Source organism: Battus philenor, unplaced genomic scaffold (assembly GCF_028537555.1).
Source record: "Battus philenor isolate CCGP_79_NKW_IND1 unplaced genomic scaffold, ilBatPhil1.0.hap1 SCAF_21, whole genome shotgun sequence".
NCBI classification, from domain to species: Eukaryota; Metazoa; Arthropoda; class Insecta; order Lepidoptera; family Papilionidae; genus Battus; species Battus philenor.
This window is the reverse complement of record NW_027181684.1, coordinates 6,259,103-6,285,860: the sequence shown is the minus strand read 5'-3', so window position 1 is coordinate 6,285,860 and position 26,758 is coordinate 6,259,103. Positions and strand designations below refer to the sequence as shown.

The 26,758-nt window shown below is 34.5% G+C and overlaps 3 protein-coding genes across 5 annotated transcripts in view; 2 read left to right on the top strand and 1 right to left on the bottom strand.

Moving 5' to 3' along the window:
* The window catches only part of LOC137923271 (tyrosine-protein kinase CSK-like), a 39,894-nt gene extending 37,291 nt beyond the window's left edge, over positions 1-2,603 (top strand). For all 3 annotated transcript variants that reach the window (XM_068766468.1, XM_068766470.1, XM_068766469.1), the window contains exon 16: positions 314-2,603. In XM_068766468.1, coding sequence (XP_068622569.1) covers positions 314-316 — 3 coding nt within the window. In that variant the 3' untranslated portion in view covers positions 317-2,603. The remainder of the gene's footprint in view (positions 1-313) is intronic.
* Positions 2,604-5,901: 3,298 nt separating this feature from the next.
* Positions 5,902-9,653, bottom strand: abo (de-etiolated protein 1 abo). Its single transcript, XM_068766488.1, has 5 exons — positions 9,198-9,653; positions 8,424-8,549; positions 8,073-8,296; positions 6,404-7,306; positions 5,902-6,173 (listed from the first exon to the last, which is right to left on the bottom strand). The coding sequence occupies exons 1-5, from the start codon at positions 9,498-9,500 to the stop codon at positions 5,981-5,983; spliced, it is 1,749 nt and encodes a 582-aa protein (XP_068622589.1). The 5' UTR covers positions 9,501-9,653; the 3' UTR covers positions 5,902-5,980.
* A 1,818-nt stretch (positions 9,654-11,471) lies between these two features.
* LOC137923474 (tubulin polyglutamylase TTLL13-like) lies at positions 11,472-23,443 on the top strand. Its single transcript, XM_068766733.1, has 15 exons — positions 11,472-11,629; positions 12,982-13,182; positions 14,125-14,217; positions 14,287-14,428; positions 15,379-15,494; positions 15,762-15,890; positions 16,423-16,576; positions 18,516-18,587; positions 19,349-19,515; positions 20,097-20,192; positions 20,758-20,884; positions 21,530-21,769; positions 21,990-22,130; positions 23,090-23,188; positions 23,316-23,443. Exons 1-15 carry the CDS (start codon positions 11,472-11,474, stop codon positions 23,322-23,324), a joined length of 1,944 nt encoding a protein of 647 aa, XP_068622834.1. The 3' UTR covers positions 23,325-23,443.
* The last annotated feature ends 3,315 nt before the right edge of the window (positions 23,444-26,758 follow it).

Genomic DNA, 26,758 nt, shown 5'->3' with positions numbered 1-26,758 from the left:
TAATATATTAAAGAAAAACAGCTATATTAACACTTTATTATCGGGAAAAGAGTTTACTAAGAACCCCGTTTTTATAGTAAAACGTGGGAGATGAGTTCTGTTGCACGAAGCGGTAAGGTACAGAAAAATTATAATGAACGGACTCTCGATACATTGAGTTCAAAAAGCCGTCGTCCGGCGACTTTATTTTTAGCCCAATTCCTTTTCTAATTTTATTGTAACCTTGTAAAAGTCGTTTAATACATTATTTTACTTTGGTAACCTCTTCAACCACTGTCAAATATCAAAAAAATCTCTCACTTTATTTTTACAGTGAACAGTGAATGCGAAAAGGCCAAATAAGAAACAACGCAACTTTACATGTACATTAAGAGGATGCGCTGTGAAGATGCACCTGTATTTTATATGTGTATTGATTCATTAGGTTTACTGTAAGTACTAAATTATTTTGATAATAAATATTTAAAGACCCTTCCTCGCTTAAAAGTAATTTAATGAAGAATTTATGTGTTTTAAATAAGATTATATCGATGTTTGTTATGTACTCTCGATGAACTTTTCGTGGGAAAGTTTATTCATATTATCATAACATCGTTTATCGATCAGTCAAGTAAAAATTCCGCAAATTATACTTGAATTATATTTCCTACACCACTTTAAAAAAATCTCAATTTATTTGATGTGTTCTTTAAGCAAGTGCTTAAGGAATTTAGCCAAGTGCGACTAGCATACTTGTAAACATACACACACGTAAAGTTCTTCCTTAGTACAACAGACATGATTGTTGTTTCAACACCTTGAGAAAGTCCTCACTTAATTCGGTGACCGTATGTCGGTACTGTCGTACTGTCTAGTCAAGATAACGTTTGAATTATTGTTTGTATATTATTTTTTCATTTATTATAATCATTATTCTGACTGATAACTTGTTGATTCTATTACAGCAAATGCACATAGAAATGTATGAATTTTAACTATTTATCAAAATAAGCTCTTCTCTATTTTTGGATAAGATTCAAGTTTCAGCACAATAATATATTCTTTACCAGTTTTTTCGTATTAAATGAACAGTTCTATGGCATAATGTAAACAATTCATTCCTCTAAGACGTTAACAAGAAACTATTGAATTTTTCGTAAAATGTTTTTGTGAATTGTATCTGCGTCAATGTGATAGGGTTGTATATGCACTTTGTGTTATAGAATAGTGATGTGTGCTTAGTCATAAAGGGGAAAGTTGTGTGAGCCAACTTTAAGGTTGTGTGCTATTTTACAATGTAGATATTTGTAATGATAATGTAAGAATTGATATTTTTTGCGCCATTCTATTGAATAGGAACATATAGCGCCGTCGTTGCCGCTATGTCGGATTGTGCAATGCGACAAATGATTGTGTAAAACTGAATCTCAACGGGAAGTCAGTTATATTAAGCATTAAAAATCCTACAAGCTGAGGTAGACTTGTATGCTTGAAGTGTTTATCGTTATGTATTCATTTAAATTTTATATTTGTGTGTAAATATACTAGATAAAACTGGAATATTGATTGTTCTCTTTCATCAAGCATATGGGAGTACATTTACCCTAAAGATATATTTTTAAATTAGATAATGCCCAAATTTTTGGATATTTGATGGGAAAATTCGTTCATGTAATGTATTCTTATGCAATACTAGTTATAAGTGTTACGTTATTTTTATCGAATTATTTATATCCACTATCCATTTATTACTGAAATAATTTTGAGATGAATTATTCTAAGAGCAGAAGGCTATTTAAGAAATAAAAACTTTTAAAAATGCATACTTTGCTTTGTCAAAATAAAAATATTACATTTATAACTTTGAATCGTCCCACCTGTTTAAAAAATTATTAAATATTGGTGCTTTTTAGTAAATATTATCATTCTAAAAAAAATCTTATCCGCCAACCTGCGTAATGTGCTTTTTTTATTTTATTATTTACTTTATATTGTCGCTAATTTGTTGATAGACAACAACACCGTTGATTTTCAACCAAAGTTTATCCACAAATAAATTAAACGTAATTTTAAGAAGATTCATTAAAATTTATTGTAGCATATGAGAGTAACTTTTAAATATGCTTCGCTTCGCTTTAAATGCCTAACCTTTGTCTAAAACAGGAGGGTAGGTGTAAAAACACGCCTATTTCTTATTGACATCAACTATGTTCTTATCACATGACGTTAACATTGTCATCAAATCGTGCAGCGCAACCCGCTCACAAAAAAAACATTTCGTCACTCTTGTATTTCAAACTGTATTTTAGGTTTAATTATGGGAATTATAACTAATAACGCACAAGCGACCAATCAAAATCGTAAACAAGAACCTTCTTACATTTACATGCGACGTACCAATTATTTGCTAAATTGTTGACAACAAAACACAGGCGCACATAAAGTGAAACTGTATATTTAAATCCCATACTGACTGACATATCTCAAAAATGCTTGTACTGTTTTTAATATGTGAGAACTAAAAATAACTTGATGAATAAATTTCAATTTCTCGGTTTGAATTGTTTAATATTGTACCATTTTCTTTAAAACTGTAAATACATGTAACACTAAGGGATAAATGTATGATAAGAATCTACAAATAAAAAGATTGTTTTATTTACTCCGCTTCAGAGGTCCCTGAACTGCTACAACAACAGCCATTCTCACATTTGCCTATTAATTTTATAATTGGCCTGTTTTTTCTCTTTTTTGAACATTTCCCATCACAATCAGATAATTCGACTCTCTTTTTAGAAAATGAAGATTTATTGCCCTTTTGTCTCTCCGTAGAGTTACTCTGTGGATAAGTGTCCATAGATACGCTCTTATTGCACTTTTGACTTTGAGACGGACGTTCACAGGCCTTCACCTCCTCGACTGACATACAACAGCCAACACTCTTCAACTTTTTTTCTTCATGTTTAGAAGTCTTTTCCATGCACATATCGGAGTTGCATTTCGTAAGACAATGGCACGGCCTATCACAAAGAACTTGGTAATGGCAAATAGTTTTCGTGACGGGTTTTTCCATCTGAACACTGGCAGTGTATTTTGCTGGATTAAAATGGCACTGGCTGGGATAAAAATATCGCAGGTCTGTCGTGGAAGTCCATTTGTCATAATGAAACTGCAAAATAATAATAAATTATTAGATTATGGCGCAGCTGATACAGGCCGCTTCCGAAAATCTAAGGACTACGTCCAGCAGTGGACGTGGCTGTAATGATGATGATTAATAAAATAATTAAAATTCTCCGAGGTGTTTCTTTATTGTAATAAAGAAACACTAACCAAGAGAACTCGGTTAAAGCTTACAGCAAAAAATTAATGCAATATGAAACGATGACGTTTACACATTCGTTTGATTTTGATATGTCTTCGCATATAAAAATCTTATTCATAAATAAATTTCATTATGGACCATATTAGAAATAATATAGAGAAAAAACTTAAAAAAATCTTTGTTCAAGACCAAACTGTGTTGAATGTAATTGAATTAAAAAATATCGAGTACCATAGAGCATTACAATGAAAATATAATCACAATATTGCTAAAGTTTCGCAGTGATGGATTTTTTATGCAGACACTCATTTTTCATAAAAAAAAATTTTTTTTAGACCTGAAGTCTTGTCCATTCATTAAATTGTGCTGTAAAATCATATTTACCACATTGTACCCTAACGCAGGCGCATTGAAATCTGGAGGAAAATAACTTGTTGCAAAGGGATCTTCACGAGGCCTTGGTAAATATTGACTCGTACAGTTAGGCGTTGGATTTCTACGGGAAAAGTAATTGTAATTAAGGACTTGACAAATATTTTTTATAACTAAACATTAAATTATTACTTACGGGTTCGAAATATTCCTTACAAACCATGCCTGTGTAGAAAAATTCCAGTTCGAGTTCATGGCAGCTGGATTATATGGAAACGGAGTCCAAAAATCATGCTTCAAAGTGGGGATGAAAAAATATTGGACACCACCGTTAGGAAGAATTACAGATGTAACATCACCTTCTCCCACAATTTCTGGATATTGTTCACTATTTTGTATTGCTGAAACGAAGAAATGGCTACTGAGCTCTTTAGGTTCTGGAGTGGAGAGCACGGACCTGCAAGCGCAGTGGAGGACTTCCACCCACAAGGTGGACAACATGACCTTGTCAATGTGAAAAGACGCTGGATGCAGACTGCTTCTAACTGGGTCTATTTGAAAATTTTTAAGAGAGGTATCCTTTATGATGATGAATTTATATAATTAGGGATAACGAGCTTTACACTTTTTCTGCGGAGTTAATATAGCGCTCTTTCAACTGCATTTTTATAAGCAAAGGGTGTAGATAAATGAGTAGTCGTCAATAATTAAAAAAAAAATAAAGGATATTGTACATAACAAGCAACTTTTAATAGTGTGCAAATAGTTTCTTTTACAATTGTTTCTCGGTTGTTGAAAAATGCCTCTTTGTCGCATAAGAAGATTTAGTGTGAAGTAAACTGCTTCACACTCTTCGTGAGTAAGGTCCTGGATGACGAGTAGTCTAAACTTTTATCTGTAACAAAGCTCAAGGATTCCTTCGGGAGCTTCGGCTTGGGCCGCTACATCCTAGTGTACTATTGGACTCGGAAGCCTCCAAGCAAGCCGGATCTCGAGAGCCTCCAGACCGGGAGGCCGGCTGGATTTCGCATGGCTGCGAATTGTTTTGTACTTAGGTTGTCTTAAAATCGTACGTAGATTGGAACTTGTGTTTTTAGGACGGCCTTACGTTTGAAAGTACCGGAAGGGATGACAGTTGTTCAAAGAGAGTCGTCTGCGTTCAAAAGGGGCCACGGGTTAACAGTAGAGGCAACTGCTATTATATAGTTGAATTATTTATGCACATAAACTATTTATATACTTACGTTGCGGATATACTGTAAATGGCCCTGTATTTTGAGGCCCCGAAGCGTAAAAAATATTGCGCTGCATTATTGGAAAGTAATGCATTGTTTTTTAAACTAAACGATTATTATAACTGATTCTTGAAACGGCCATAATGAACATTTCTTATTTTGTTGTATATTTACTATTTTCTTGTGGTTGAGATGTCCATGATTCGAGCGAACGTCATTGTGGAGCAATTGCTTAATGACGCTAAACGTTGACAAGGACTTTTTGAATTTTTCACTATTTAAATGTAACCATTTCTTAAAAACTTTTTTGTTAGTTTGCGACACCTAAAAATAGTCACCTTTAAAAGGTTTAAGGTAAGGAATAAAATTAAACGAGAAACGAGTATAATGGCATTGACTTAATATGTAATGTTATTAACGTAAACGTTTAAATTACTTTAATGCTACCGAAACCACTGTATCCCGCCTTATATATGCACGCGGTGAGAGAGGGAGAGTATCGCCCTATCCGTTTCGACAATCCGCTGTTAAAATGTGGCGCGCTGCTAATTTGTGCGTTTTTCCCGTCATAGAACCCTTGTCGTGCTTTCCTAAAGCGTGGTAGAGCAGTTTCAATATTACTATAACTAATATATAATAATATATAAGAATGAAATTTTATTCCATCTCTTTATGTGTTTATTGTAAATAACTAAATAAATAGCTTAAGCTTGAGTAACCTAAGCTAATTAATACTATTGACATCACAAAATACATAAGCGCTTCTATAGTGCTTAATTCGAGAGTATTTTAGTTCCTCATAATCATGAGTTTTTAACAGCAAGGCCTCAACATGAACGGATATGACGAAAACTATGTAAAATTCTTATGATATACCCTTACCGATATGACGTGCGGGCAGATGAATATAATTAAACTGTTAAAGTAAAAAAAATAACACCAAAATTGAAAAATTATAAATATTTATTACAATAATTTTAATATTCAACAGTACTAGAAACAACATTATATTCCATTTAAGGTACATTACTTAATATACAATAAAATGAACTCATAGTTCTTGAAACTATCAACTTAAGACTGCATTTCTTATATGGAAGTTGACAATGTAATCCGAATTTGTTCTCTGCACACTAATTGCGAAGGGATCTGTGGGGTGAAAGGTGAAGGCGACAAGTCTACGTGCGCTCGCTGGAACTGATTGTCCCATCACGCCAGCGTAAATCTTGAATTTCAGCAGTCCTGAGTCCCGGGCGTAAAACCTGAATACATTTATTTTAATAAGTTCACATTAGTTTCATTTAACAAAGTACAATATATAGGCAGTGGTGTAGCTAGGGGGTGGCGAGCGGGGCGGCCGCACCAGGCACCACAAGCAGGAGATTTTGTTAAATATTCCATCTCTATTTTACTGTTTTCAAATTTCGAACCTACTAAAAATAACCTTTTAAACACTCTAATCTTTAATTATATAATTTACAGAAACTCTCACCTGATAGGGTATTCTCCATAAGCTTTAGGTCTCTCCATGACAGATACCCACTTGTCATCATAACTAAAAAGTCCAAGGTCTAAATAAGGAGACCCGCTGTATGATTGAGCGCTTATTGGTAACTGCGCAAGAATTCGCTTCGTTGCTTCCGTCCGCCCTCCATAAATGGCGCGCACAATAGTTTGTTTAAATCTCTGCTGTGTCAGTCTCGCATATAAATTATTAGAAGGTGAACATGTGAATTGTGAATCGGCACACAATCTAGCGTTTCTAAAACAGTCACAGTAATTTTCAAACAGTTGTAACAGCGCCTCAGATGTATTTTCGTACACTTCGAGAATTTTACTTCCACTTATATTGTAGATAACGAAGAATGAAGATTGGCTGTTAGGCTCGGCTACCCTCAAAGTCACAACCTCTTCACTTGCATACTTAATAAATAAATGATCTTCATCCAAGAGCTGCATTTTCCACATTCTGAGGCTCTTGAACATATCAAAGTATTTATAGAACTTTCTAAGTTCAAAAGGATCTCTTGTTTCGTCACTTATTGTCTTTGCTCTCTTAAAAAGAAATACGAGTAATCTGTGTTTTAAACTATTTATTGTCTCCTCATGAAACGGTCTCTCATTAGTATGTGGCGTAAAAACTGAATTAACAATAAATGGATCGTCATCATAACAAAATCGTCCTATTTTTCTAATTTCAATTAACATGCCTTCAACTATTTGAAATAAATGTATTGTTTGGTGTTGTACAGATAACACTGCTAAAACCTCTTTATATAAATAAATTCCTTGATTGTGAGAAAGGTAGATTTTGTCAATTCTAAAATGCTTGGTATCACAAAGTTTACCCTGATGTAGATCAACTAAATGGAGTGAATAGTCTTCCAGGGCAGATCTGAAAAGATCTTAACTTATTAATAAAATTAAAATCTACAATTAAAACATATGGATATAAATTTAACAGCTATTTTTTGCATTTACTATCTGGTCAATTTTGATTGTTCTAACTGTTCACACACCCATCCTTACACAACCTCCCAAAAATCAGCAAAAAAGTTTAAAAAACCAAAAAAATATAACAAATAGATTTTATTTGCTGTATTACATAATCAAAACCACACATGAGAACAATATATAGTAATTCCAACTACATGGTGATAGAAAGTTTATAATAAACAAACAAGCCGAGTGTGGTTTGGTTCAATTCAGCAAAACTGTATAGAACAACTACTTCACTACTAACTATTCATACATCAATTATTCTTACTAAAAATAGAATTTTCCTACATTATTCCTCAAATTGGACCCTTGTGAATCATTGGTGCATTCTTGGTGGTGCAAGGGAAGTGAATTTGTCTTTTTACTCAATTATTTATTTGAAGAGTCCGGTAGTGCATTTGCACATGGAACACTCATCTTACAGATACTGCCATCAGAGACACTGAAGTCAAGGCCTATCATAAACAGGTCTCTCTTTATCGGCCTACATTCCTAATTAGTGTGACCTAATAGTTTGGCACTTTGTAGCCAGTATAAACAGAATACATAGGAATAGGCTAGAGGTCTGGCCATTTGTGTCACACCTTGAATTCAAAATATGATAAAAGTTCATTTTGTATAATAAAAGCTCTAGTTTTTATGGCACATATACAATAATTTACCTAATTGTTGGCGTAACTGCTTCATTATTACTATGAATATGATAGAAGTGAGGCCGAAGGTCATCTGGTATATGTGCTGCAGAGCCGACAATCACATATCGACCATCTTCAGTGAAAAGGCTGCACTCACGATTCAATTGCTGTTCTATGAATGGAAGTTGTGCGGGATTACGTTCTGACCTTGAAATCAATCTTTGCTGGCAAACATTAACTGTAAATTTTGGCTGGAATTATGTAAATCCCTTTAAAATAAAATTGAAATAAACAAATTAAAAATGTCATATCATTGATTAGGTTGATTTTCTCACAAGTAATCAATAATGTTTGCAAATTAATCGCAAATAATAATACCTTAAAAAATCTGTAGAATATATGTGTTCGTATTCTATGGTGAGCATCTGCATCAGCATTTAACAAATCTGATGGGTATCCAGCCACAAGGTCACCTGCGGATGGTGCCCCTCTATATTCATATATCTAAGAAAAATATTTCATAATTATTTATCAACAACTTTTTATCTATTATAAATAAACAAAAATTGAATATTTGGATGCTTACTTAATACAAATAATTTTTTGGTTATTTTGTACTAAGAAGCAGATAAAGTTAATGTTCTCAGTTGCACAAGACAGACATGCTCATATGCAATTTTTAAGTACAAGTGCATTCTGTAATAAGCCAACATTACAACATATACAACCAAATATATCTGTTCTCTGACATGTGATACAATTTATAATATAATTTGGAATAAAAGCTCCACTTACTATTAAATCTCATCATCCACTTTTCTATCCCTCAGGGTTGACATTATTACTATCAATTTATAATTCCCTACTCAAACTTTTTTTCAGTGAGAATTGTTTTTATTATACTACTTACTAATAATGTAGACATGTTACATTTAGCAAATTTACTAAACCAAAATTTACATACTGTAAAATTAAACTAAAAGAAGAACTTGGCATAAACAAGAATTTAATTAAATTAAAGCATTTTAATGTTACTAAAGTCATGATACATAGTTATGAAAAAGAATAATAAAAATAAAACTTATCAACATAGATTAAATTAAGAACTACAGAAGCAACATAGACAATTCACTGTGTATGCATATTTGTTACCTCTAAAGAAGTTTGATCAGCAGAGAACGCTATGAAGTGTTTTCCATCAGGGCTAAATTTACGTAAGAAACAAGGCGGTTTCTCAACATTCACTATCGTTAAATTAGGAAACACGTTCTGGTAAAACTCTCGGACAACATGGAAATGGGATCCGGGCTTCCTAGACCCGTAAATTTCTCTGTCCATAAGTCTTATAACAATATTCTGGGGCCTAATTTTTCTTGGAACAATTCTTTCAGTGCAAATAAATTCATCTTCGTTAAGCATTCCTGGTGGAACATCTTCGTAATATACAGTTCCCATGTTATTATTGAATAAATCAGGTTACAATCACATTCTTATATTGTTTCGAAATTAAAATATGAATCTGTACATGTTTGGTAGCTATTTAACCTCAATTTTAATATTTTTTTAATTTTAATAGTAACTAATGTGGAATAAAAAAAACTAAATAAAGACGTGATATTAAAAACACTTATAAAGTAAACACCTGTCTAAGTGTTTACATAGATTTTTTGTATAGGAAATTAGGCAAAGAAATATAGTTGATGCAGCCACCATCTTTTATTAACGAAATATATGAATTTGGTAAATACAAAAATTAAAAAAGACGTATCTCTGTCAACTATACCAAACATTTAATGTATAACAAACGTACGTAGCAGAATATATGACTGTTTTAAAACAAATTATCGTGTTCAGCACCGATTATGACATTTTATAAAAAATATTACACTAAATTACGCGTTCCTTGTACGTGCTTTCCTAACGCGCGGTAGAGGAGGTCCAAACGAAATTTACGACAATATTTACTCTAGCTACAGTGACCTTTAAATTGAAACATAGAAAAGTACGCAAGTGTACTTAAAGGCAGAATTAGGTGTGTGGAAACATTTCGATTTTTATAATCTATCCAAATTGCTTTTTGCAATAATTTTTATCACGAAATCCTTAACCGCTTTAATTTTCAGATGCTCAGTTCTGACGACGTAATTAAATCACTAAATAAATATAGAAACATCAAAAACACACACAAGCACACTTACAATATATATCTTTTTCCTTTGCTGGCCGTATTCTTATGAAGTGTATACACAATTAACTTTGAAGGTGTGAACATAATCTCGATGATGTATTTTATAAAAAAAAATATTTGTATTTTCTTTGTATTGCATATTGAAACATTAAAAAAAAACACTTTTGTCTCAATATGCATTACAATTTTTCGTTACCTTTTTTAAATCCCTATACATAAGTATCTTTTGATTTGATGGCACTTCTCTGCTTAACAAAATAGTACTATTTATCATTATTTAATCTCATTAAAAATATAACTATAGTGTATTTACTTAATTAATGGGACATGCCATCATACATGATTAGCGCAGGTTATTGTAATACGAAACCAAATACAATCAGAATCGTAATAACTTTTAAAAAGTACCCACTTAGATTTTTTTTTACATATAATCATGTATTTATGATTATTGATGTAATTTTAATCACCACTCTTTATTTTAATATTTTAAATCTCTAATTTCTTGGAAATATTGTCAAAGTTTAAACGCGGATTGGTTTAATAAAAAAGAAAAAAATCAATTTCGTTCACGTTTTTACAAATTTCTATTAGTCGTTTATGACAAAGTCAGACAAAATCTAAACTGTATTTGGTTATTTTACTTATTACCGCGTTCTACATACAAAATCATTCTTTTGGCGTTCTTCGTGTAATTTTGGTAACAGTTTTAGAAAAATATTTTTTTAATTAAATACTATTTTTACGTAATGAATCTATTGATCATTTAATCTTCGCCTACTGGTGTTACACGCCAAATGGAGGTCAGTTTATTTCTCTATAACAAATATTGAAATTTTCTTTTTGTTATAATGAAATGGTCTATATTTTTAATAGTTGGAATTCCATCAAGCTTACGGCGAAGATCAAAGTTTTGTTAATAATCAAATCCAATCATATTTCAACGCAAATAAGCAAAAAAATGAAGGTAAGATTTTTAAAGTAAAAATAACACACTTATTGATAACAGTTTGGAAATTAGACTTTACAAAATATCTTGTTAAGTGTGTATTATACAAGTATGTTCATGACGAAGGAGAACAACCTTCGTCATGGACGTGTTCGCAGCAATCGGTTCTGTACACATACGAAGCTATGACCGTTTGGTTCAAAACTACCTACGTCCTGTTAAATAACATTAAATATGTGAAAATTTAATTAACAATCATTTCTTTTGCCACATAGAAGGTAAACTCGCAATGGAGCAACAAGCTAAAGAAGATATGAATGAGATGACAATGTTAATGAGAAACTATGATAGCAAACTTTATGGTGAAGATGATACTTCGCAACCTACTTCCTGTACCGCTCCTATTATACCTCAAGAAACTACCAAAAAGAAAAAACGGAGAAAAAGGTTTCTATACCTCCTAAATTATTTTTATAAATTCAAAAATGAAATAAGACTACATTGTAAAACGCACGACTGTTCCATACGGAACCCTATTACGTATATATGTATATATATACGTCAGATGACGCCTGATGTATTATATTGACTAATTGATATCTACTCGATTGTCGGAAGAAGACGTAAACTTTTACTCCGATTAGTTTTAGCTGAATCGAATAACAGAGTTGTCGTTCTATGTCACGCAAATGTGTGGCACTACGTCGTACAATGAAGCGAGGGTGGCAGGTGGTATCAGATGAATATTGATATTCAGTGAACCTGACCATCGTTGATAATACCCGTGACACGTCGTCACAATATACGTTCTTATAGTCACGCGATGTATTAGAGGCTTTTGCTGCAAATGGCGCTACTCAAATCCGTCTATATAGAAAAACTCGCCAGGCCACGCGGGTTAGTAATTCGGTAATAACATATCTAGGAAATATGGCAGCAACTACTACCTATGTAATGTCCACGTTTACGCATAACTAGCCTGCAATAAATTACGTAGATTTGCCAGACACTATTTATTTATTAATAAATAATATAGTGTTCCCTGTGATATACACAATTATTAACATGTACTGGCAATTATATGTTATGGATAAATTTACAGACACTTGTTTAAAGATATCAGAGTATCTATTAATATTAATATTAAGAACGAGAACTGGACAAAACCTTATATTGAGAACGATGCTTTAAACACACAATTAAAACAAATTTTCTTTAATAAGTTGTGATAATATTACGTATTGACCCAGCTCTTGATTGGACATACGAGAAATAATATAGCATCCATGGAGACATGGCGATAACGCCTTTTAGTATTCAGAATTATCTCTGTTTTCAAGAACATTAAAACGTGCAGTTATAACAGAAAATACTGTTCTCTAGGAAAGAAGTATACCTAAAGCCCTCATAGCTAAGATGAACAAGTAATGCGATTCATTCGACGAAATAACTAGAATAAATTCATAGTAAATTTGTATGCAGAAATTTCTCTACAACCTGCTTGGGGATGTAGGCTCTTCATAAGCGAAAAGCAGCTCATTCCTAGAACTAGTTTCCGAAATAGCAAAGTAGGGGAGAGGGGCCATGTCCGTGAAGGTAAGGAACCCTCCTTCAACCTAGTATGCCGGTCAGCCACGAGCATCGTACCTGGGCTTTCTCTCTGTAATGCGATAACCCCATACCGGCACGGTTAATCCATAGAATTTTGAGAAGTTAAAACTCAGCTTTTCGCGAATGTTCAAAGATAAAACAAAAATTCATTCATTATCAAATAGAATCAAAAGTTAATTTTTTGTTAGATCGCAAATAACCGTTTGTCTCACGAACTGTCGATATGAGTCCATTCGAAAAGTGGCCAGCGCCTTCGGTATGCGAGAAGTTTCTGAAGAGGAAACTTGGAATTTTTATTGGACCGATATGAGCGTCTCCGTCGAAAGAGCCAAAGAGATGAAGAGGTTCCAACGTATAAACCATTTCCCGGGAATGTTAGAAATATGCAGGTATGGTATTCTAGAGAATTTTTTTAAAATATAGATTCATAATACAACTATTTAGATTAATACCATTGCATTACTTTGGATTAAATTAAAAACGTTCGTTGTTCTTGTTTGAGAATGCTGTGACTAGTGTACTGTGCAAATGAGACTAATTCGAGTCGCATTTTCTCAAATGCTCAAATGTAATTTGGTATAAAGCCACGATTCCTTTTATCAAAATTCTGTGAAGAACTGTGCGGTTATGAAAGGACTCTAACGTGTGGGGAAAATCTCTGCACAGCAAATATTCTGTTATTTGGTCGAAACATGATTCTTCCTCCACTTTGGGGTTACTGGAGAGGTAGAATCAGTATTATCGATAGGCTCCAAAATCTCGTGCGGAATACCCCGGTGCCTCTGACTACTGCGCTAAAACACATCCCGAAAAGAGGTTACAATCTCTGTACCACTTCTCATCAGGAGAATGAATGTCATGTCACTTCTTGGTGTCTGGTTTAATAAAAACTTGTCATCGCTTTGTTTTGTTACTTTTATAATTTTTTGTTGAATTATGTCAATATAAACAAACAAAAGAGCTCGCGTGTATATGTATAAAGATATTTTTATACGTTACATGCTAACTTCCTTCTTAACTGATCGCTTCGTAAACTAAAAGATTGCCCCCACAACACTTCTGCGGGTGAAGTTTTGTAAAATCCGTTCTCAACTGACTCGCTTTACTGGGCGAAAGGATTATTCCTAGTAAATTTCAATTCCTTAAGCTTTGTGATTCCAGAAAAATTGTCATTAGTCAATACATACATATTTAATAGATGTTCAACTTTATTTTTCGTATTCCTTTTAGGCAGTAAAATCTAGCAATTGTTTAATCAGTAACATACTTGTCATTCGATAATTACTGAAGTTCTAAATTATATACAAAACATTCGTATGTTACGTTTGCAGGAAAGATTTACTGGCAAGAAACTTGAACCGAATGCAAAAAATATATCCGAAGGAATACAATTTCTTTCCTAAAACATGGTGCCTGCCGGCAGAGTAAGACAAATGAGCTATTTAATACATTGGATTGAGAAGCTGTGATATTTTTTAAAATTTCATTTTCAGTTTTGGAGAAGCTCTTAACTACTCGAAAACGCATAAAAACAAAACGTTTATAATAAAACCTGAGTGTGGAAGTCAAGGACGAGGTATTTACTTGACGAAATCGCTAAAAGAAGTTAAGCCTACCGATAAGTTAATTGCACAGGTAAAGTCCAGAATAATAATAAGAATTATCCTTTGATAATGTAAGTAGTATTTACTTTTAGAAATTTATAAACACAAATATACATGTTTAATTTCAAAAAAATATTTGGAAGCTATTATCAAGCGAAACATTGTAAGGAATAGAGAACATTAAGAATTACTTAATGCTTGTATTGACGAGGTTACGTGGCTATTTATACATTTACGGGAGTAATATCATGAAGGTTTCTTACAGTCGCACTTGTCATGGATGGCTCTTTGTGTTTGTGTTGTTATTAGTTTCGGTTGAAATTGATGCCGTCAGCTCGGGAGCTTTTACAGCTTCATCGGAATCAAGTTCACGGGGCGGATGGGTCTGTGAACTTAAAAATAAAACAAAAGCTGAACAGACTCATTCCAGTTGTACGATGACGTTTACACGTAGTAAACCGCTCTACCCGAGTAGAGCTGTGTAGTGTTTATGTTGTGTTATGCGGCTTGAGACGGCAGCGTAGATCGGAATCGAGCCAAGGAGGTACCCGGATCCAACCTCGATACGAACACGCTGATCGCGATTAGGGAGCGGGCAGCCGCCCCCTTAGAACGGATGTTGTGGTGTGGTAAGTAGTGTTTTGTTCTATTGCTGAGGGAGTATCGCAATAGGTATGATGTGGTGCGTATTCTGTGGGAACCCGTGTGGAGTACGTCTTTGGCTTTGTTGAGGTACGGGGGGAGTACCGAGGAGACCTGGCTATGAGAGGGATTGGGTGAGAAGGAGCCGACTCAAAGTAGGGCTCTAAGCAAGCCTTAGATTCTTTGTGGCAATTTTAGTTAACGCCGTGTCCTGTTGCGCTTCAGTGTGACGTCGATCGGGACTCGCGTGGTAGCCATTGGGAGACAAGATATGTAGCTTCAAGTGTGGAAGTTACACATATAATGAGGGTGCACTCAGAAATTTTTTTTTATTTCCAGGTGTATTTATCTAAACCTTACTTAGTGGATGGTTACAAATTCGATATCAGAGTATATACGCTTATAACATCGTGTGATCCTCTTAGAGTGTTTGTTTACAACGAAGGTCTTGTACGGTAAGGCGCCAAAGTACGATCCAATAAATTCTTTAAAAAATTCAAGCAGAACCAACTAATCCCTAAACATCTTTTGATAATTGGAATGTAATTTAAAGTGGTACTGAAATCGCAGTACAGCGTCTAATGTAAGCGCGGCGAACTATCGGAACGGAGCGGCTGGTATCAACATCCCCACCCCCGTCCCGCCGCGCACTCTTGCACTTTAGGCACGGTACAGCGGTTTCAGTAACACTCTAGTTAAACTCTTTTGCCATGTCCTTTAAGGTTTGCTACAAGCAGATACGCGGATCCCAATGCAAACAACACGACAAATGTGTTTATGCACTTAACGAATTATGCCTTGAATAAGCATAGCCGAACTTATGTTTACGATTCAGAGGCCGGGAGTAAACGGTGAGGCAAAGGCTTAATTACACATGTTGAAGATTTTTAATATTTCTAATTTTATTTCTACAGGAGTCCACAACATTTACATTTGATTACTTATTCTATAAATACTTAAACATATAGTAAGACTGTTAAAATGATTTTGTGAATATTTTGGTTGTAAGTTCGTATATACAAGGCAGTAATAAGTGCAGAAAGAAATTAGGAAATTATTTTAGTAATAAAGTATAAAAACCTTAAATAGAAGGGGAATTAATGCACTGACATTATGAACGTAATTGACTCTGTATACTATGATATGTTTAATGGCATTTTATTATCATTACTTTCCATTTTTATTAATATAGATAGGTGTGAAATGTAAATGTTTATGTGAGACTGAAAGGTTTTATTTAAAAAAAATAATACCTCGATCGAAATATCTTCTAAATAATCGATTGCAATTACAACGGCAACTAGATTTATATAATCTACTACAAATCGACATAATATACGTATATTATGTTTTAATTATTTAAAACTGTATTTTTAATGCCAGCAAGATATCGACTTTGAATAAGATTCTGATGTCACAAGGCGTGGATCTGAGCCGGCTGTGGTATTCCATAGACCAAGTGATTGTGAAGACCATCATCGCCGCGTGGCCGATCCTCAAGCACAGCTACCACGCTTGCTTTCCTTCGCACGATACGGTTTACTAATTACATTATCTTTTAAATATTTATGTAACTTGCTCGTTGAAAATAGATTTTAATTAACATTTTACTACACTGCTTTAAGAATGCAGCGAATCTTCATCGTCCGGCAAGTTAGAGACGCCATTAAAGAATGCCTCTATTGGTCATTTTTAAACGCTATTTAATCGGAATGTAATAACCTAGTCACCCCATGGAGCGTCCACTGAAGCGATCTAAGAGCTCGGGGTCCTCTTTATTCGGTAAAATAGTAGTATGAAGCGACCTCCGGAGATTTGGCACCCTCGAGAGCTTTCATGCTACGCTACTTTAAAAGAGGCGCCCTCTGCGCCCGACCCTTTTAAACCCGCGAAATCGGCAAGTTCCATTACGAAAAAAAACAAACGACTTTCGTGTGGCGATACCTTGTTTAGAGCGCATCACATACCATGCATTAAAAGCGAATAACTTCTGGCAGTACAAAGTCTACAGGGACAAATAGTAAACAGTGATTAACTTTAATTTGTAGTAATCTGAATTTTTAAATCGTATTTTCTTATCATAATAGGTTGTCAAATATCTCCCTTCCGCCTTTTTGTCTTTTGAATTTCGCGGCTATGTACAAAGCGCTACAGAGCTCGTATCTGGCAATACTATACATAATTTGAAAGGTCTTGACATAACCTACAAAACGACGCTATGCATGATTAGTTTGGATATTGCCTTCAACAGTTACAGACGTGTAAACATGAAGTTCACTAACGCCGAAATTCGCGCTATTTTAAAGTTTTCCTTCGTTAAAGGCAAATCCGCTAGAGAAACGTTCCGTGAGATTAATGGTGTTTTGGGGGATGGTACGCTATCACTTCGAACCGCGGAGGAATGGTTTCGACGATTCAGAGCCGGCGAAAACGACACCATGGATAAGCCAGCCGGCGGAAGACCTGTGACGACAAATACCGATCAAATCATGGACTACATCGAGTTAGACCGGCATGTGGCATCTCGTGACATCGCCCAGGAGATGGGAGTTAGTCACCAAACCATTTTAAACCATCTGCAGAAGGCTGGATACAAAAAAAAGCTTGATGTTTGGGTGCTGCATGATTTGACGCAAAAAAACCTTCTGGACCGAATCAACGCCTGCGATATGCTGCTGAAACGGAACGAACTCGACCCATTCTTGAAGCGGATGGTGACTGGCGACGAAAAATGGATCACATACGACAATATCAAGCGAAAACGGTCGTGGTCGAAGGCCGGTGAATCGTCCCAAACAGTGGCCAAGCCGGGATTGACGGCCAGGAAGGTTTTGCTGTGTGTTTGGTGGGATTGGATGGGAATCATCCACTATGAGCTGCTCCCATATGGCCAGACGCTTAATTCTACCATCTACTGCGAACAACTGTACCGCTTGAAGCAGGCGATCGACCAGAAGCGTCCAGAATTGGCCAACAGGAAGGGTGTAGTGTTCCACCAGGACAACGCCAGACCACATACTTCGTTGATGACTCGTCAGAAGCTACGGGAGCTCGGATGGGAGGTTTTATCACATCCACCATATAGCCCGGACATAGCGCCAAGTGATTATCACCTGTTCCTGTCCATGGCGAACGCCCTTGGTGGTGTAAAGTTGAACTCAAAAGAGGTTTGTGAAAAGTGGCTGTCCGAGTTCTTCGCAAATAAGGAGGGGGGCTTCTACGAGGGAGGTATTATGAAATTGCCGTCTAGATGGAAACAGATTATCGAAAAAAACGGCGCATATTTGAACTAAATCCGATCACTGTAACACTTTTTATAAAGCATTGAATAAAGAGCAAAAAAGCGGAAGGGAGATATTTGACAACATGTTATTATCATTACGAAATTTATTATTTCTGAAACCTAATTAACAACAAATGAGGAACAAATGAATTTCTGTTGGATACCCGTAATAAAATTCAATCATATTTTACAGGTTCACGCGTGCTTTGAGATTCTCGGCTTTGATATACTTTTGGATCAGAAGCTTCATCCGTATATTTTAGAAGTAAGTTTAAAAAAAGGAAATTAAATGCTCTTATAATAGACCATGAAAATAATTAAGATAAAGACGTTAAACGCATGTTACTATACGATATATGTCCAAACCGAGCTTACTTCTCGGTGAACGTTGTGTCCAGTCACTGACAACTAGAAGAAATAATTATGGAAAGGCCCGAAAAGTACCTCCACTTTAATTACTTTAAAGAGATCTAAGCATCATCAGCGCCCGCCCTGCTCAAACAAAAGTACAATAACAAAAACTAAATCATAAATAAATAAAAACAAAAGATTTTGTTCAAAAATATATACGCTGCATATATTTTTGTCATGAGTTCCTAAGGAAGCATTTTCTTAATTTTTTTTTATTTACTTTTAACAGTATACATAAGGTTAAAATTGCATCGTAGTGGTATCACGTAAGCATCACGGCATGAAGAGTAGAGTAGGCTGATACCCTAACTGAAACAAAATACTGTTGTGCGAAGTAAATCACACGGTTGTTCGATAGAGAAAGATTGAGTTGACAAAATTACATAGCTATTTATACACACGCGTAAAAATTATCATTAAGTATCTACAGTCGCATGACGTATGAATAGCAGGTTATGGCGACGTTTGTCAATGCGTGCTGTTGGGTCTTCTTATTCCTATACAAGAACTGACTCCGTGGTAATGTCTATTATCAGCTTGCGGTACCGTACTGTATACAGCTTACCTTATATCAGCCTCATAAAATGTCAAATACTGTTTTGTCTGTTTTATTAGGTAAACCACTCTCCAAGCTTTCATACAGACACCCAACTCGATCGAGAAGTTAAAGAGGGTCTTCTAACCGATACCTTCACGATGCTTAACATTTGGCAGTGCGACAAGAAACGTGTCTTAGAGGAGGACCGGAGGCGAATACGAGATAGATTGTTGCAAACTAACAAGTAAACATTTCAGTAAAAGCATTTAATGATTCTAAGTTAGCTAAGTTAAGTTAGCTGCGAAACCTTAAGGTACCGACCTTAAGGTTTCGCAGCGAGGGACGTCCACCCACAAAGTTGAAAGGTGACCTTGTAACGTCATCGGAAGACGCTGGATGAAAGCTCCTTTCGAATGGTCCTATAGGAATTCTTTGGGTGAAGACTATCCAGCACTAGACTTCCTACGGCTGTAATAATGATGATGATTTTATATTAACCGGACTGAGTTAATATTTTAATTAAAACTTAACAGTGCGCAACGTAAGGTCCTCGAAATTCCTTTTCAGTTAATCTGCACGTGTTTCAGAACATATAAAAGAGAAATCAGTCCAAAAATTGGCCATGTGGTAAACAAGATTTATCGACAAGAGTACGAGAAGAAGTCAACAAAGTGCAAACGTCATTCGTCTAAATAAAAACATCCATAGTTTTTTTATAACCATACAATGAAAAAAATTGCATGCATATTCAGGTGTTAACCGTATCTAGCACAGTACTTAGTTTGTTTAATTTTTGTTTATTATTGTAATAAATTGTTGATACAGAGCTATTGAAAGTCCTGGAAACGAAGACAAAGAGCACGAAAAAACTCCATGGCAAACCCAAATACAATGGGAAGAAACACATTTGGGTAATTTTAGGTACGCTTATGTTTTTTGGTGTATATATTGTATCTATATTCTCTTAATTTATTTATTTGCATATTATTTTCAGTGTTTAATAAATTTTAATGTAAACTTTGTATACAAATTATTCAGTAAGACGTAAAAGGAAATATGTCAAAATATTTATGACTTTGATGATTATATCACGTTTCCAATATAAACCAGTTTAGGAGAATCTTTTTATATTCAATTAACATCGCAACGTTTTAATATAACGATCGGTCCGGTAGTTAAAGCGACAACTCTCTCTTTCTCTCTTTCTTTGTGACACTGGTGTGTCGTCATTTAATCCATCCAGTAAGGTTTATAAATATTTTTTATCCTACTTATACAGTTTTATTTGGAGTAGATAATAAAAGCTTTAAAGTGGTGAATGTATAACGCAATTGCTGACAAGTAAACTATTTATTTACAAACGAGCCAAGCTCACCTGTTCAGAGTTTTTTTTTATTTACAATCTCTGTGTATAGTAAGGGATTTTAATAAGTTCTTTGCTATCTTTTCTGAAAAATAAGAAAATATATTGTTAAAATAAACATAGGCGGGTATATCCCGAAGGGGAGCGGTATGCGGCTCTTTTCCAGCAGCCGTCGGGCTCGTTGTACACGGGCACGGCGGCCTCGCGGGCGCGCGGGGACTGCGCCCGCTTGCAGCGCGAGCAGTTCGAGGTAAATTGATACAAGAAGAAAAGATTCAAAAGCAGGCTTTACGAACTATGATATATTTAATCACTAGCAATAGGGAGTTCATATTTACTGCTCCGAAGAACAATTACCTGGATAATTAACGCATAGGTATAGAGACTATAGAAGTAGAGAGAAGTGTCTTAAATTAAATGAATGACTGTTCCATACGGAATGGTAATACTCAATGCTTGTATTTGACGAAGTTACATGACTATTTATTATTATTATTACTACTTGCGGGAATAATATCAAATGTCCCAAAATCGCGCGGCTCATAAAATATAGACTTGTTATACTTTAGCCGTTGCTCGAAGTCTGTTGTCCATCAACAAGGCTATTGTTTTGAATTCGATCAGAACTCGTGGTTAGTAAGTGGCCGATAAAATATGAAGGTTCAAGTGGCAGATGCAAACGTCAATAACAGCTGAACAGTTTAAAAACTTTGTAGAAATGAATTTTCGTTATGTGGTTTCGAATGTGTAAATAATCTTCTAGTCACGATTCCATTTTAAATAAATCTTGTGTAATTATTATAAATGTAAATAATATCCAATGGCTTCTAGTTCCATTATATCGATGAAGGCAACAAAACGCTAAGCTTTTACTTGAAAGTATTTGCATTTACAGCAAGGCAAGGCAAAGGCTGAAGCTCTTAAGAAACCATCTCAAATGAAAACTATAAAAGAAAACGAGAAGAAAGGTGAAGAGGGAACGATCACATCTGTTGGCGATTCAGTCACAGAGAAACCTAAAGGAAAATCACGTTCGGAAAGAGATCAAAGAAAGGAAGCAAAAGAACGAAAAGATAATGAAGAAAAAGAAAAATCAAAGCAAGATAAAGACAAAACGTCGCAATCGCAACAGCCTGTTAGTCCTTTACATTGAAATTAATATATTCCTTAACATTTTTCATAGTACATTTGGAAATACTTTACTCTTTTTTTAACTGTGGATTTGTTATAGTATCGTTTGTTCTTCAACATAAATCTAGAAGTAGTCAAGCATTAAATCAAATAATTCTAATTTGCGAATTGTGTTCTACGAAAACACGCTTTATTACGATAAAAATAAATGTTATTTTAAACAGATTGTGGAAAAAGTATCAAAGCCTCCATACGTGTTATGTTCATTCGAGCCGGATCCAATTGTTGAGAAAGAAGAACGTGAGCGCGTCAATTTGCTCGCTCAACGTGATTTCCTCATCAGGAGTTACGGAATGTTGGAACAGGTACGAGATAAGATATCATTGTCACAATTTGCATTATTCTCTATGACGTTTGAATCTGAATATACATATAATATTATGACTATGTAACACTTGCTAAAAAATTTAACTTCAATGAATAGTAAATTTAATTTTGTCCTCTCGGTTAAACATTCGCAATCGGTTAACAACGCTCTCCAGCACAATCGAGCAACCGCTATTTGAACATCGTTTACTATTACAAACAGTAGACCAGAGAGGTAAAATCTGCGGCTCTTTGAAAGACTATTGGTGGATCGCTGTAAATGTACCTGAATTTCTAAACTTTTTGGTGTAATTATATTTTCAAAAATTATTACCGTATCTGTTGCAAAACGTCTTTTGAATTACTGTAATATTTAAATTCAATAAAAATAATTTGTACTTTTATTTACATGTTTCCAATTCGTATAATTTATATAAATTAAAAATTGGTACCTTTTAAATAAGTCATAATTTGTGGCTCGCGAAAAATTGCAAATTTTGAGAAATGGTTCCAGCTATCTAGTAGTTTGGTCACCCATATACAATAGACGATTTTAATCGAAAATCCATTTCTAATCGGTTTATCCAATGAGAATATATAATATAAAAAGGTTATTTTTATCAAGTCCCGTTACTTAGGAATTCATTTCACATTTAATATTTACACCAAAAAGTAAATAAACCATAAAAAAATTCTTAATCTTTTCGTCACTACTGCCTTTGTCTCTTCTCACCTCACTTCACACCTCATTCACTACACTATACACCTACACGGGTACAGTCCCTCTACGTGTGCGTTTTCGTTGTAACTGGGGAACGATCACCCAGGGTAAATTTAGAAGGAGCTGCAAAAGCCTAAATCGTCTAGCAGTAAAACTTCAAACACATCAAATGCAATACGCAATAGATTTCTATAATATTTTTAATGACCATCGATATTTTTTAATAATTATTTTTAGATTTACTTAGCGATGAAGAAAATGGGAACCCTGAGGCCCGAAGATGAACGCAAATATGGAGTTTACGGGCGTCTCACAGCCATGTCCAGCTCACCTAAGGTGGTTGTAATTAACTATCGTAACAAATCCTAACAAAAGAATGTTTTTAAACAATCCGTATGTAGAACTGGTAAATTGAGAGCTATTGTCGGCTTTACAGTATTTAGAGAAAACCATTTTCCTACAGAAAATATAAAATTGACAGCACCATAAAAAAAAAGAAAAATATAACATCCAAATTATGAGAATCATGGGACAGAACAAATTATTGTGTGCAGATTGGCGTTATAAGAACAAAGTCATTAAAAAATGAAGATCAACGAAAAGATGTCAACAATTTAAATGAACGTAAGTGTTTTTGTAACATAATTTTACAGACACGTTAGTTTGTGTATCTTTTGACAGTAAGTACTAATTTTACTTGATTTTCCCTCAACAGTAAAAGCATTATGTTAGACAATATATAAATAGCGGTTAACTTTTATTTGAAATTATATATTGTTAAAATCGCGGGACGTCCATGGATACGGGAAGCGCAAGGCCGGTTACTGTGTCAATGTTTGGGGGAGGCCTATGCCTTGTAATGGGCGTCTGTCTGCTGATATGATGATACAATAATAGTTTCTGTTAGATGTTCGATAGCTTTCGAGAGAATTTTTCATACCTGTGACGAAAGCATTGCTTACATCATTAACATGGAGGTGCACACGTTTTTTACAATACTCTGTGCAACTACTATTTTTGTGGTCACGTTGAAATATTAGATAAAGATAATTAACATATTAAAGTAATTTTCACTAAACTATGTACGGTATTATAATACATTTTCATGTTAATGCCTCTGAATTATCATGTCCTCTGTCTGAGTTCATTTAATGTCATTCATTTCTGTAAAAAAAACTTAATTTTAAGGATTTTTATGTGATAATAAGGCTCAGGAATGAATTGCTCTACTACTGTTTAAGGATACAGTGAAAGAGACCACAAAAAACCTATAGCCATTGTATATCTCAAATCGGTTGGAACCTTCGTAGCTTGAAGCTATAGAAGCTCAATCTGATTCTATTTTAGAAGGACGTATGTGATCTCTATTAATGATCTTATGTGGATAAAAATATGAATAAGTGAATATATTTGCAACTATGTCCACAGATAATAAACCTAAGTTAAATATGAGAACTCTATTATTTCATTTACATTCTCATCTTACTAAGTTTCATGATCACGGGAATCATCGCACGGCCTTACTAGTGCTCTTCCGAAGCATTTCACAAGCAAACACTTAGAGTTGACTCCATTACGTGGGGTGGCCACTGCATAGGTTTTTAATAATTTCAATCATTCCAATATTACAATGTACGTTGAACAGTGTTACGCGTAGAAAGTCGTGACGCAATCATACAGAGACGTCCATTTTGTCAATAAATACCGAATGCGTTATAACCACGCACTGGAAGAATCTACTGCGTGACCACCAATTTGGTAAGATAATATCTATTAGTAAATTATAATACTGCAATATCGAAGATCTTTTATCAGTGTGTTGGCGTTCTTTGCCTTGGGAGGGGAGGCCTATGCCTTGCGGTGGGCATGTCTAGCGGCTGACTGATGATGATGAAATTATAAATCACCACATAGTTCAATCTAGTCTCAATTAAATTTAAATTCATAATACTGGCTACAATTTTTTCTACTGGGTTAAAGTTCTTATCAAAAGAAACAACCCTGCAAAATTAAATTGTTCAATCTAAATTTTAAATGAAGAAAATATTTTAAGCTTAACGCAATGGAAATAAAAGTTATACGACTCACATAGGGGTTATACACAGATGTAAAGGCCTATATGTATTGTTCATTTGCTGTCAATGAATATATAGTACACCCTATCAAAACCAAGGTTTAAATCATATAGTAATTATAACTCGATAAGTTTAAATTTTTTGCCAGTTTTAAAAATCGAAACCCATCTATTAATCAAATTAATATTTTTTACTGCCCATTTGTTTTGCTTTCCAGGCATACTAACCATAATTCTGACAACATAAATGTGGGATTCTGTATTTGTTAACATCTGTAGTGTAAATCTTTTAGAACATGTTTTGTTAAATAATGTAATTCGAATAAATTTAATAAGCCATAAATGTGTTTTATTAACTGTACAACCTAAAAAGACGCAAAAAGTATCTGGCGCAATTTATATAAACACATGCAATAATTTCATATAAAGAAACATTATTGAGCCAAAGTAACTAGTAATATTTGTAATAACAAATATAAATTGCAATAGATTTATAGTATTAAAATTGAACATGATAATAGTCAGTGTTCCCACTGTGGGATTCGTCTTGGGTAGGGTTGGTCTTCAGGTAGTAACGACACGAAGTCCGAAGTAGAAATGTGTATATTCATTCTATTCTATTGTTTCGATGATGTTATTGCCGCTAGCCTTGAGGCTTTTACAGCTTTGTCGGATATGAGTACACGGAGCCGGAACGTCCGTGAACTCATATTAAAAACAAGCATTCGTGTTTCAGAACCTACTTACTACATTTGACACTCTGATGGAGGTTGAGGCAAAATTCATTCCCCTTTACGATGCGTCACTAATGATGATGTAATGCAGTGGCGTAGCTAGGGGGTGGCAAGAGGGGCGGTCGCCCTAGGGCACCGCAGGCAAGGGGGGCACCCAAATTGAAAATATTTTTTTTGATGAACAAAAAAATGTTAAAACAAAAATGAAAACCACGATTTTAACTAGCGATGTCAGAGTTCAGATCTCCAGTGGGGCCTTTTTTGCCAAAAATGATATATTCAACAGATTAGTGGGGCCCTAAGAACATTTACAAATTTAATATATGCCGAAACTGGTTCGGTTCGTTAGTCAGAGATTTTTATTATTTAATTTTTTTTGGGAGTTGGTATCTTTTGTGGCCCTAAAATTAAAAATCAAGAATTTAATGAAATAGGCCAAGAATTTATTAAAATAGGGAACTAGCCGCATATTTTTATTGAAAACGAAACGGTTTGCAGCTATTTCAGTAGACCTAAATCATTTGTTTTAACGCAAACAGTCTTGAAGACTTTCCATAAACATTCGATATTTTGTGTATGAATTATTAGATCGTTAAGGTCAACAAAGTGTAGATTGTGGTGACTGTTTCGCGACGTAAACGTTTGAACTTAATTGGTTGTATCACCTCTAATAATAAGTCACTACTTGGATACCGAATTAACATGTACTTTAACAAAATATACACAATCTACAGTACGATGTCTATGTGTTACTTTCAGAGCACTATTCTCAGTGTATATGCAAATTGCCCAAATTATCCATATTTTCTCGTTTTGTAAAATTCGTTTATGTTTATTTATTTTTTGCATGTAGGGGTTGGTCCACCTCCACAATCGTATTAAACGGCCCAAATTTATCGAAATAAGTATTAAAAAAAACCATAATCGAATTTATTAAAAAATATATAGATTATACCAAGGCTTCTAAAACTGAGTTTCGGACCCTCTAGCGTGTCTCCTGAAAATTTTAGGGGGTCGCGAGATTTCGAAAATAAGAATTTCTAAAAGACTGTTTCCTTTTTTATTTTTTGGAGGGGGTCGCTAAGGAATCTTTTATTG